Here is a 12882-nt window from a genome sequence, read left to right as displayed (position 1 = left end):
TACCAACCCCCCCCCCCATTACTCCCCTACCAACCCCCCCCCCATTACTCCCCTACCAACCCCCCCCCCATCACCCCCCTACCCCCCCCCCCCATCACCTCCCTACCACCCCCCCCATCACCTCCCTACCAACCCCCCCCCCATCACCTCCCTACCAACCCCCCTCATAACCTCCCTACCAACCCCTCCCCATCACCCCCATACCAATCCCCCCCATCATCCCCCTACCAACCGGCCCCTCCCATCACCCCCCTACCAACCCCCCCCCCCATCACCCCCCTACCAACCCCCCCATCACCCCCCTACCAACGCTCCCCCCCCCCATCACTCCCTACCAACCCCCCCATCACCCCCTACCTCCCCCAATCACCCCCCTACCAACCCGCCCCCCCAATCACCTCCCTACCAATCCCCCCCATCACCCCCCTACCAACCCGCCCCCCCATCACATCCCTACCCCCCCCCCCATCTCCCTCCTACCAACCCCCCCCATCACCTCCCTACCAACCCCCCCCATCACCCCCCTACCAACCCCCCCATCACCCCCCTACCCCCCCCCATCACCTCCCTACCCCCCCCCATCACCTCCCTACCAACCCCCCCCCCCCCCATTACTCCCCTACCAACCCCCTCTCCCCATTACTCCCCTACCAACCCTCCCATCACCTCCCTTACCAACCCCCCCCCCCCCCATTACTCCCCTACCCCCCCCATCACCCCCCACTCATCACCCCCCTAGTAACCCCCCTTTCACCCCCCTACCAATTCCCCCATCACCCCCCTACCAACCCCCCTCATCACTCCCCCCATCACCCCCCACTCATCACCCTCCTACCCCCCCCTTACCACCGCCCTACCAACCTGCCCAATCACCCAACCCCACCAACCTTCCATTACCCCCCACCACAACAAACCCGCCACCCCCACCCCGACCAAACGCCTCAGCACCACCACCACCCCCCTACCGATCCCCCCCTCCCCGCATCCCACCCACTCTCACCCCCGTCCCCCCCCCCCGCGGGTCGCGCGCGTGACGTCCGCGCGCGCTCGTGGCGATGCACCGCGTCTATTTATAGCGCGCGCGCGCCGTCCGGCCTCGCGTCACCACCGCTCCTAATGACAGGGCGGGATGGATGAGAGCAGTGGACACGTGCGGCAGAGCCATGGACAGCGTCGTCGCTCGGCGGACACCCAGTCGGACGGGGCTGGTTATCCTCAAATTATTCACTCAAATCTGTAAATGACGAGAGGGGAAATAAAAAAAATCCCGCATCTTGAACAGAAACGTGGAAGTTGAGAACTCCACATTTATGGTGCTCAGAGGCAGAACTTGCAGTGGTGAGCACTGGTGACTGTTTTGTGCCGATGAGTCCTCATGAAGTTTAAGCCGCTCTACCAATTGTTCATCCGTCTCACTGCTGCTGCTGTCAGCCGGTCACATTCGCTCAACTTTACTTTGATGGTGACCTCAGACAAGATAACCACAATGCATTCAGGAATTGCCGAGTGCTTTTCCTCTGAGGAAGCAGTCTCCGACAAAAACAAAATTCGGGGAGAGGTGGAAAACCCCACCTTACCTTCTGGAAGCTCAGAACAAATCATCGTTGCCTGCAGCTCCCCAACTCGTCTAGCCGGGGAGAGCACCACGTGGAACGTCTTCCATGGCCAACGTGGCACCGACACCGCAGGTCAAATGGCGCGTGTTGAAACATCTCCATGCCGTGTCAACCCGTACGCTTTACCCGTATTCTTGTGCAGGGATAATTTGAGTTATCAGATCCATAGGGCGTACAGCCGTTTCAAAACGAGCGAAAACAAAAACACATTCTCTTTGTGTTTCTCCCTAATGATGGGACTTTGTAGGATGAACGTTGAGATTTGTAAGGACACATGATGACCAATAAGGCCTAAATTGGTCTGTAATAAGATAGGCACTGATAACGGGTTGACAGGTTTGCATCTCCACCAGCAGATGCAGATCCGGCTATCTGTCCGGAGGTCTCTCTCCAAACCGCATTGCCCGAACCAATCTGGAGGTTATTTGCGAAAAGCCAATCTGGATTCCTCCAATGAGGTCGTAGTAAGCCGACGAGGCTGTCACACCCCGATTGAGATGTTCATATCTTGCTATTGAGATTAATCATGTTTCCCCTGGGAAAAAAGTACGTGTCGGGAATTCACTTGATATCTTTATATGTTGTAGATGTTGTTGGTCACATTTGTCATGTGACCAACTATGGGGGGGGGGGGGAGGGGGGGGGTCATTGCACAACTGCACATTAGAAAAGCAGCAAGCTGTTGTACACTGCTTATCTTCATACACTGTTGAAGATAAACAACGTTCACAAATGAGTGGAATGGCTGTGATCAGGATGCTAGTTTTTTGTTTTATAACAAATGAAGTGGTAGGCCAGTCGATGTTTCCACTTCAAACATCGACCACTTTGAGACATTAATATTAGATGGAGTCTAATATTTGTCATTAATATATGGACATGCTGCATGTGCCAAGGTGGAACTATAGATGTGTCGTTTAACCCACCACCACCCGACACAGTTAGTAAGATTGACTTAAAACTTTCATGACTACAGGAATTCATATTCTTTGGTTATTTCGGTAAAGTCACGTAGATAGAAAATAAAATAAAACAAAAACTCACGATGTTTCGATCGCAACACAAGCGGTCGTCTGATGCTTTTTATTATTTGAATTTTATTTTATATCTACGTGACTTTACCGAAAGAACCAAATAACAATTAGTAAGGTGTGTCACGTAAATAAAACATGGCAATTCATTATTATTAGTAGTACAGCTCACCGGTGTGTTGGAGAGTAAACCCACATTTACACATCACATGTATCCCTCTATTTAAGAACCAAACAGGAGGATTTCTCCACAAATCTGGCTGCGGCCTGATGATGTTAGTTGTAATTACTGGAGAAACGTCGGAACTCGATTTGTAATGTTGTGGGCTTGCTCTCCAACACACCGGTGTGCTATAATAGTAACGAATTGGCATGTTCTGTTTACTTGACAAACCTTACTAATTCGCTATATCGGGTGGTGGCGGTTTTAACGACATTCATATTTACGCGATCTAACCCAAAAAACCTCTGTTAATGATATTGGTCGCGAAGACTTTACTACATGTTAAAGGTGGAACTGTTGGGACATGTTGGATGGGATGTTCTGGAACTCATATTTATTTTGGTCTTTCGGTAAAGTCACGTAGATAGGTTCAAAAAATATCAAAAAGAAACAAAAAACTACGAGGTCACAAGCGACCGTCATCAGGTGGAAAAATGGGGGGAAGCCACTAAAGGCAAGCTGTTTTAAAGGTTTAAACTGGGCGTAGACCAAGCGTCCTGGAATCAGAACGAAGTGGGCGGGGCACAAGTGCCCTGGGGCGAGCACAAGCAGAGATGGTTATGTTAATGTGAAATCGGAGAATCAAGAGAAGGGTCTACGCATGAGCCGTGGAGAAATTAACAGCTTGTGGTACGCTCAATGCAGGGGCAACACTGCAGGGACTGGAATTTCTCGTCCCATCTTTAGTAAAATAAAACTAACATCAGAAGGTGACAAGATGGAAATATCACAGCTAGTTATGACTTAAACTGGTTGATGACGTCCTTCCAATGATTGCTGAGTTTGTACCCATCCTCTCGGTTGAAATTGTGTCTGTCTGTATATATGGATGGCTTCATGAACGAATCTTTGATAGCCAGTGGGCTTGCAAAGTACCTTCGTCTTAGAGAAATCAATTTCGTGAGCAAACCGCATTAAAACAATGATCAGCCATGGCTGAAGTGTTGGTCCTCCCGTGTTTCATCTCTGCCTTATACTCACGAACACGGTTCAAGACACGTCGCTTAGTTTCCTCAATGTAACTACTGCCACAGACACAGTTTAGTTTGAAGACGCCGGGGTATTGCATGTCATGGATCTTATCCTTCACAGATGGGATCAGATCACGAATTTTGTGCACTGTGTTAAATCGAACCTGGATCTTGTGTTTGCTCATGATTTTGGAAATATTTTTGGTGACCCCTGCTATGTATGGCAAGGTGATGGTTTTGATTGGGTCCACAGATAGCTCTCTTCCCAACAGTTGGGGTGACAGCTTTACGGATTGTGTAGTCCAAATATCCATTCGTCTTGAGAGCTTGGGCGTACCACAAATTGTTAATTTCTCCACGGCTCATGCGTCTACCCTTCTCTTAAGTCTCCGATTTCACATTAACATAACAATCTCCGCTTGTGCTGGCCCCGCGGCACTTGTGCCCCGCCCACTTCGTTCTGATTGCAGGACCCTTGGGCTACGCCCAGTTTAAACCTTTAAAACAGCTTGCCTTTCGTGGCTTCCCCCCCTTTTTCCACTTAATGATGGTCGCTTTTGTTGCGATCGAAACGTCGTAGTTTTTTTTATTTTATTATTTTTTTAAGCTATCTACGTGACTTTACCGAAAGACCCAAAGAAATATGAATTCCTGCAGTCACGAAAGCTTTAAGTCATGATCTGGAACGTCATGCATGCAGCCCAGACCTGGTCCTCCGTCTGCGCAGACCTCCGGGAGAAGCTCAAAGTGGAAGGTGGTTTAATGGTGACGATGCTGTGAAAAAGCAGTGGTGGGGCCATAGCCTGAGCACAAACCAAAATATGTCTCTGCTGCTGCTGGTGTTCCAACCTTTGGAAGCCACCGAGGCGAAAATATTTTAGTGATTTTATCAGCATGATTAAGCATGAAAAATAAATAAAGGTTTTACCCGTGCTTCCAATAAAACACGAAATACTTTTTGCAAGGAATTAGGTCTGCATTAACCACACGTACTTTGTGGTGAACATGCAAACAAACATGTCCTCATAATATTTGGCATTGTCTTTGAAACCGATTGGCCTACACTAGAGACAGCAGCCTCCTTTATGGCCTAGTCTCACCAGTGTCAGACTAGAGAACGATAACAAAAGGCGAGAACGGCACAAAGGCAATGCAGGTATCAAAGTATGAATATCTCGGATTGAGCAGCTATATCACGGGACCTTATTAAGTATAGTCTGGAATGGCGTTCTCTGAAAAATGGCACGATGTATTGAACACCCTCATATTTGTCCTGTTATCCATAATGACTTGAACAATAGCAGTCCATGTAAAATAAGTGTTCAATTGCGCAAAATAGTTTGAAGCACACATTTCCCACCTTTTTGTGATTGTGCAGACTATGGAATGTGCCACAATTGATGCAGGTAACATGGAAAAGGCATGTCCTATTGTGAAACATTTTTTATAGGGTTTGTCTGATAAATGTGCTTCCTATGGATCCAAAAAACGTGAGTGTTTAATGTTAAAACACGCACATTTACGCACAAGAAGCCTGCAGCCTGCAATCAAGCACACTGGAGGCAGCAGGGTTGGTGGATCGTGAAAATGTGAAAATTCTTTCCCGTGGACGTCAAGGTGCCATACCTGGCTCGCCAGGAGAATGCAGTATGGAGGAAAATGTGGACTCCACCTGCTCCGTCTGTATGGGATGGTGGTTCCCCCTGGCACCGGTTGGTGTTGCGGTGGCGAGATGTTAACGACCTCGCCTGGAGGCCGTGGGTTCGATCCCGACCCCGACGCCTGCTGTATATTTGGAGCTTGCATGTTCCTCCCAGTGGTTGCGTGGATTTTCTCTGGGTCCTCTGGTTTTTCCCTCCACGTATTTAGACATGCGTTTAGATTATTTGGCTGCTATAGAATTGCACGTGATAAGCCACTTTGTTAATCTCTAATTTGCGGTCAGGTCGCTTCTGAAAAAAAGCTACATAGCTCAGTGGGCCTTACCTGGTAAAATAAATAGTTTAGTTTAATGTGGGTTTTCTGCGAGTGCTGCGATTTCCTCCCAACATATAATAAATACCAATTGGTTGACAGCACCTTAATAGAGGACTGCAGAGCTGGGTGATGGCTCATCGCATGGCTTTCTTCACATCTATCTGTCGTTCCTCGTGCCTCTGAGTCGCTCTCTTTCTATCCAAAGTTAAAAGTATTCATATTACAACTCAGACTAATTGCACGAGCAATGGAAGGCTGTGACAGCCTTATCAGGTGTTCCTTAACAATAACTGCGACAACAGTTCAACCAGGCTGAAAATATATTTCAGCTTGTGTGTGAACGTAACCGGAATAAAAACAATGACATGATTCAATAGAAAAAAAAATCTAATTTTAAGTTTCAGCATAGGAACAGCAACATACATTTGTGCAAATTTTGATAAAGCAAATGAAAAGATAGCTTTGATATACAAAGTCATCTTTGCTATGCATATATAAACAAAGTTGGAATTACTCTAAACATGTTTCCTCTTATTTAAGCATTGGTCCATGAAACGCGTGCTGACAAAACAACGTGGGCTCTGGGCTATCCATCTGCAGGGCTCTAAAAGTTAACAACTGGATTTTCATTAAGGTATGGTATGGATTTGGATTATTGATTTAAATTTTGCTATCACAAATATCATTACAGAAAATATAGATTTTTACATTACTTTTTTATGCCTTCCTCCGTGACCAAATGTGCACAGGTTGATGGCAATGCAACCAACACATGACACATGGCAGGTCTCATTAAACACTGTTAATGGCAGTCGACAAGTGACCACTGTAAGACTGCAAGTGAACACACGTGGACGTAACGGCAAACCGACATTAATATAACTTCACCACGCAGTCCATCACGGTAGAACTGCCAGGGACCGTTACACATTCACCATTTTTGCAGAGGTATCTCCCCTGTGTGAATAAACAAATTTTCGGGTTGGTTTTAATTGTAATCAATGAAACCATCACCCCCACATTATACCAGCTGTTAACGTCCTCCTTTGCACCTCATTTGTGTTACCGTTGTGCCCACCCCTCCCCCCAGCCGCCCCCCTCAAGTGTTGTGGGGACATCCTAGATTGAATACCCCACGCTATTTGTACATCGCAAAAATAAACTAAATCAAGTGCAAATAGTCAGCCAATGTCAAGATTATAAATGCAAAAAAACGATGACAGCTTGAAATGTATGCAAAGTGTAAAGAGGCGCAAATTCTTGAGAATATTCATACACAAGCCATGACACCGCCAACCGTGAAATCCGAATGCGTGGCAGAAAGAGAGCGCAGGGGTTTGTTGGACTGACGGGTGATTCTGTGGGGAGGGAGAGATCAGGCAGACGACGTGAGCAGCAGCAGCATGTGACAAGTCTCTCCATAAGCACCCAATGTGGGGCTCTGATCCACCGTGGATACAACGCCCACCACCCCTACTCTAGGCGCGAGCTTCTAGCCACCTGAATAAAGACATTGCACGACGTGTTGACTTCCGTCTGAATCGCACTTCTAGTAAAACACTTAGCTGACTAGATCTGCCCAGGACATTGACAACACCTGAATATTGTGCAATATTTCAGTGTTTTGAAGGTTGAGAGTGGGCATTGCATTACCAGTGGCTTTTACTGGTCAGTCCAAGGCATCTCCCGGCGAGAGAGAGAGGATTGCGATGGGGCTCCCGCGGGCAGGGAATGAACATAAATGATGGTGATAGGCGGCAAAAGGGACGATATCCACAGGAAATGACAAGGACAGGATCATTGATTTTAGAACTTCACGGGATGGGACGGCAGAGAGAAACATGTGATGGGATGAGATGAGACGGGAGTTGAGCTTAGGGGATTTGGGGAAGGTGCAAGTGTTTGTGGGGAGAGAGATCGGAACATCTTGAACAATAATGTAACACATGCGTGCATGCCCATGCACACCCCCGTGTACATTACCGCACGTGTACGTGGCAGTGATACAATTAATTCAACTAGGTGATGCGGTTTTCTGATTCGATTCAAGGGATTATCCCTCTTGTTTGTACACATTTGTATCACATTTCTCAGTTTTTTGTCTCGTCGGGACAATGTTTTTCCCCACCGTAATAATTAATCGTAAGAGACATTTTTGACGATTTCCATTTCATAAAATGACATTGATCGTGGAAATGAAAAAAAAAGAATTACCCTAGATTTTGGTTGCAATCAAACTATTATTAACAGATAAAAAATATATTCTGACCACTGGCCCTTCAGTGCACCGTCCCCTTGACGCCGAGCCTCCCCCGTGTTGGGAGGAGAGCAAGGCCTTGGTATGCGCCGATTGTATCTGCACTCTCGCCAAGGGTACTTCCTCTGGCCTTCCTCGCAGCAGCAGCAGCGTCGGCTTTTGGCTGGCCATCGAACAAAGACGGTCGCCGCATCGCGCGGCGCTTTCAGATGCGCTTCTGCGGACGTCTGGAACGCTCTTGTTTCCGATATCGGGAAGCCGCAGGAGCAATCCACTGATCTACATTGAAAACGATTTGTTTTCATTTGTTGTCCTTCCTCCGCACCTCCACTGAGCACGGTTGACTACGTACGGTGCGAAAGAAGTTCAACATACATGCGTACATTCTCGTTCTGTATTTGGAGCATGGTTTGTTTCGTCTGGTCTGTATGCTATTGACATTTCGTGTATTGTGCAGCATCCCCTTTTTTACCATATCTCTGAATTTCCATCTGTACTGTTTTTTGTCTTTTGCACTACTTTTTGTCTGCTGCCTCCCAAGGGATGGGATGGGACAAATCATTTGTGCACGACACTAAGGGACAGGAATGGCAAATTTGTTCAGGAGATGGGTGAACAAATCGTGTGAGATTGGGATGATACGGAATTCAAATGTTGTCCCCTCATCACTCTCCAAAGCCAGATTGACCAACTCATGGACGAATTAAACCCCTGCACCAATTCCCTCATTATTTTATGAACTGTCCCAATTTGGGGTCACAATTCAAAAACTCGCTTTGGTTATCACATTTTGGAATTGTATTTTTTCGTACTTTCGCGTGAATATTCCTTCCTTTGTTCGGTTATATTTGTGAAATATTTGTTCAATTCCTAACATTGGCATACGAATCAATTTGAATCGATGGCTGGAAAACAATCTTACTTTGAACTTTCAGATGACAATCTATAACTACAGCTACATTTGTAGTTTGCGATGTGTTTTGCTATCCTGGTCATTCCATGATTTTAAATCTCTGAGTTAACACGTCACCTCAATCACTATTAAGCCACCTTAAGATCCGTAATCACACGCGCGCCACTTTGAAATGGAGGATGCTGCAAAATTTATCTCACCAACGTGGCAATAAATAGTTTCTGAATTTGATTTAGTTTTCTGTTTGTGCAAACATTGCTCCCCCAGCCCATTACACGGCTGTGATTGTAACCACTGTGCTGATCATTTCCGTCAATGTCACGCTCCAATCACACGGCGCTAATCCTCGAAACTTTTGGACCTCGAATAAAAAAAAAAAATTGTCATGCAAACATTGGCTCTTTCATTATTTTAAGATAATTATCCGAAGCCTTACATACGTAGTAACAAGTGCAGGGTGGTTACTAAAATAAACTATGCATTGGGAATAAGGTGGAAAAATGTGCGTTCCATCGTTGGGCACGTCAAAAGTTAGGAGTACGTGGGGCCTCCAGAGTCGAGTAGGATTTGAACTTCAGGAAGCGTCGTCTCAATCGGGTTTCCCTTGATCTCCAAGTGCAGCTGTGGCAGACGGCGGACAAGGCCCGCTGGCACGTCCTTCAACTGATTGCCGGAAAGCAGCAGCATCCGCAGCCTGGAGCAGTTGGAAAGTTCCGCCGGCAGCTCCTTCAGCCGGTTATTGGTCAGCGACAGGTGCTGCAGATTCTGCAGCGTTCCCACCTCCAGCGGAATCGACTCGATCTGGTTGTGATTCAGTTCCAGGTGCCGGAGCTTGACGCAGTTTAAGACCGCGTTCGGAAACGCCTCCAATTTGTTGTTGGACAGATTTAAACGCTCGAGATTTTTCACGTATGCGATAGACGCCGGTATGACCGCTATTTTGTTGTGCCAAAGCTTGATGGAGGTGAGCCTCTTGAGATGCTGGAAGCTCACAATCTCCTCAATAGTCTGGATGCTGTTTCCCTTCAGGTCAATCTCCTGCAGACTCATCAAACTGAACACTGCATGCGGGATGCGCTCCAGCTCGCAGTACTGCAGCTCCAGCTCGGTGAGGTTCACCAGCTTTTTCAGGTTGTTGAGGACGAGGAGGTGCGTGCCATCGTTGTGGATGTAGAGCTTCTGCAGGTGCGTGGCGATGTCCGCGAGGTTGGACGGGATCTTGGCCAGGTTGCTCTTCAGCTGCAGCAGCTTGAGGTGACGCAGCTCCCTGAGCGACTCCAGCGCGATGACCTTGTTGTTCTCAGAGTTGAGGTTGCCGATGAGGTAGAGGTCCCTTAGGTTACGCAGGGTGTAAATCCAGGCCGGGATCTCGTCCACGTCGGTGAACTTGAGGTGCAGCACGCGCAGGCGGTCGCGCAGGAAGGACAGCGCCGACGCGTCGCACTTGGCCGGGCAGTGGTGCAGCCAGAGCTCCTGGAGGCGGCTCATCTGCGAGATCTTGGCGGGCAGCTTCACATCCGGGATGAGCTCGAGCTGCGAGGGACGAGAGGACGTCATGAACACACGCGGTGTCACGCTGGTGACGATGAGCAATCGTTACAAACGTTATTTGTGACGCGTAAAGAACATCCGTGCTAATGAACCTAGAAGTTGGTCAACACAATCACGATAGCTTGCTGCTGATCTCGTCAAGGAGCATAAACCATCACGCAAACTCCGCTCATCCTTGCAGCAGCGGCATTTAGCTAACCACCGAACAAAGACGGTTACCGCATCGCGCACTTTTGTATGCACCTCTGCGGCCATCTCGAACGCTCTTCCTTCCGATGTTAGGAAGACACTGGAGCTATGCACTTTCAATTAAAATCGAATTTCTTTAGAACTGCTTTTTTGTGTTTAGTTAGTTCTTACCGCGCACCTCAAATTATCATGGTTGGCTACGTATGGTGCGAAGAAAGTTCATCAGACGGTGCATGTTAAAAGCATGCACCGGGCACGCCTTTTCCCTCTTGTTCAGCCAACACACCACGCACGCATTAATTATCGCCACCTCTCTGCAGCTGCCCCTTTCATCTGCAACTCTCTCCCTCCCAATGTCCCAAGTCAGGTTTCACCAGTTCCCTCTTCTTGCTCCGACGACGGCTCACTCCGTTTTACCTCTTTAGCTCAGAGCCCTCAACCACCTCTCCTAAAATCCTTTTTTTATCCTCCCCCCACCCCGGCCCCCCACTCTGAGTTGTAAACCATCTTGAGACTCGCTGATTTCGATGTTTTGTAAATTAGAACGAGGATTTCAAAGTATATAATGTAACAATACAAAACACAGAAGTTCAAAGTATGGATGGCATTCCATCATTCGTGAATAAATGAGTTAAACACCGGCCGTGTCACTGCATTTTCAGTCGGTGCTTGAGTGACACATTCAAATTATAGAGCAACTAAAACTTTTTTATCAACGTTTTTAGTGCTTTAAAAAAATGGCTTCAAGCTACTCACCATTCCAGGACCACGTGGTCAATTATTTTAAACAAGCCCTGGGAAAACCTAAGAATCTGCCCCCTGAGTAGCAGATTTGACCTAATGCTCTCCCACAGAAAATGAGCAAATGGCCCAAAGTGTCCCGAAGTATCCTCGTGGCGAGACAGGCGGCGGCTGGGCTGTGCTTCCTGGAGGCACAGTAGGGGGTACAGCTGATGCATCTACCAGTCATCTCAGTCAGCCAACCTATGGCACCAGCCGGGTCTGTCCCGAGACCTCCTCTCAGCGAGCCTTCGACACTCACGTGGTCTCTAAGTGTACCTGGCCTGGCAAAGGCACCGTGGTGACGTCACCGTCACTTAGTGGTGAATGGCAGTTGTTGATGGTTGTGCTTTTGACAGGCTCCAGCCGATATTTAGCCAAATCTGGCAAACTCACAACCAATCATTTTACGTACATTTTTTTTCTCTCATGCTCTTCTCGAGTTTCAAATCACATAGCCGACTCCAACAAATTACCTTTGAGGTTTCATCAAAAAATGAGAATGAGGAATTATAAACGTATTTTTTATTTTACCAGGTAAGGCCCATTTGAGCTATGTAGCTATTTTTCAGAAACGATCTGGCAACAAATGATAACTCAACGAAGTGGCTTATCGTGTGGAAATTTATAGCAATAGCCAAATGATCTAAATTCATGTTTCTAAACATGTGTTAAGCGTGTAGTCATATTCACATTGGTTTTATTGAGTATATACCATGGTTTTATTTCCATGGGGGGCAATGCGTATTATCTACGATGATGAAAAATAAGAATGCTATATTTACCTTTTCTGACAATAAAACAGGAGGTGTTAAGATGTTCAAACACCAAATAGACACATCTATCACAAGGCATCAAAAGCCTGCATTAATCACACGGGGCTTGTGGAAAAACATGCAAAAAACATAATTTGCTAATAATATATGCATTGTCCTCGCAACTGATTGGACTGCACAAGAGACAGTCTTGTATATGGCCGAGGCTCACGACCAGTGTCAGACCAGAGACCAACGCCAAAAGGCAAATGCAAGTATCAGAACACACATCGCTCAGGTCGAGCAGTTAAATGTATGGGGCCGCCTTTTGGCCAGTATCGGCAGAACGTTCCCATGCAGGGGGCCAGTCTCTCGACAACAGATTGTTTTTTTTTCCCGTGGCCGAGGATGCCTATAACGCCACGTGTTGAAAAACTAAAATACATGCAGTTAATCGTTATCCTACATGGAAATATGAGGGACACCCTAAACATAATACGTCCGTTTTTGTCTAAGTTTGTCATGAAAATGCTTCACGTGTGCATGTTTCTGAATCGCTGCAAAACTGAACGTACGTTTATAGCCAATATACACCCCCAGACATTGAAAAGGCAGAAGG

General features: G+C 47.1%; 1 protein-coding gene across 3 annotated transcripts in view; it reads right to left on the bottom strand.

Annotated features, from left to right (window-relative positions):
• Positions 1 to 6187: 6187 nt before the first annotated feature.
• LOC144722587 (volume-regulated anion channel subunit LRRC8D-like) overlaps positions 6188 to 12882 on the bottom strand; it is a 70742-nt gene continuing 64047 nt past the window's right edge. For all 3 annotated transcript variants that reach the window (XM_078600805.1, XM_078600804.1, XM_078600802.1), the window contains one exon: positions 6188 to 10521. In XM_078600805.1, coding sequence (XP_078456931.1) covers positions 9520 to 10521 — 1002 coding nt within the window. In that variant the 3' untranslated portion in view covers positions 6188 to 9519. The remainder of the gene's footprint in view (positions 10522 to 12882) is intronic.

This window comes from Lampetra planeri, chromosome 15 (assembly GCF_965212315.1).
Source record: "Lampetra planeri chromosome 15, kcLamPlan1.2.h2, whole genome shotgun sequence".
Classification (NCBI taxonomy): Eukaryota; Metazoa; Chordata; class Hyperoartia; order Petromyzontiformes; family Petromyzontidae; genus Lampetra; species Lampetra planeri.
The sequence above is the reverse complement of the archived record's forward strand: the minus strand, read 5'-3'. Positions and strand labels throughout refer to the sequence as shown.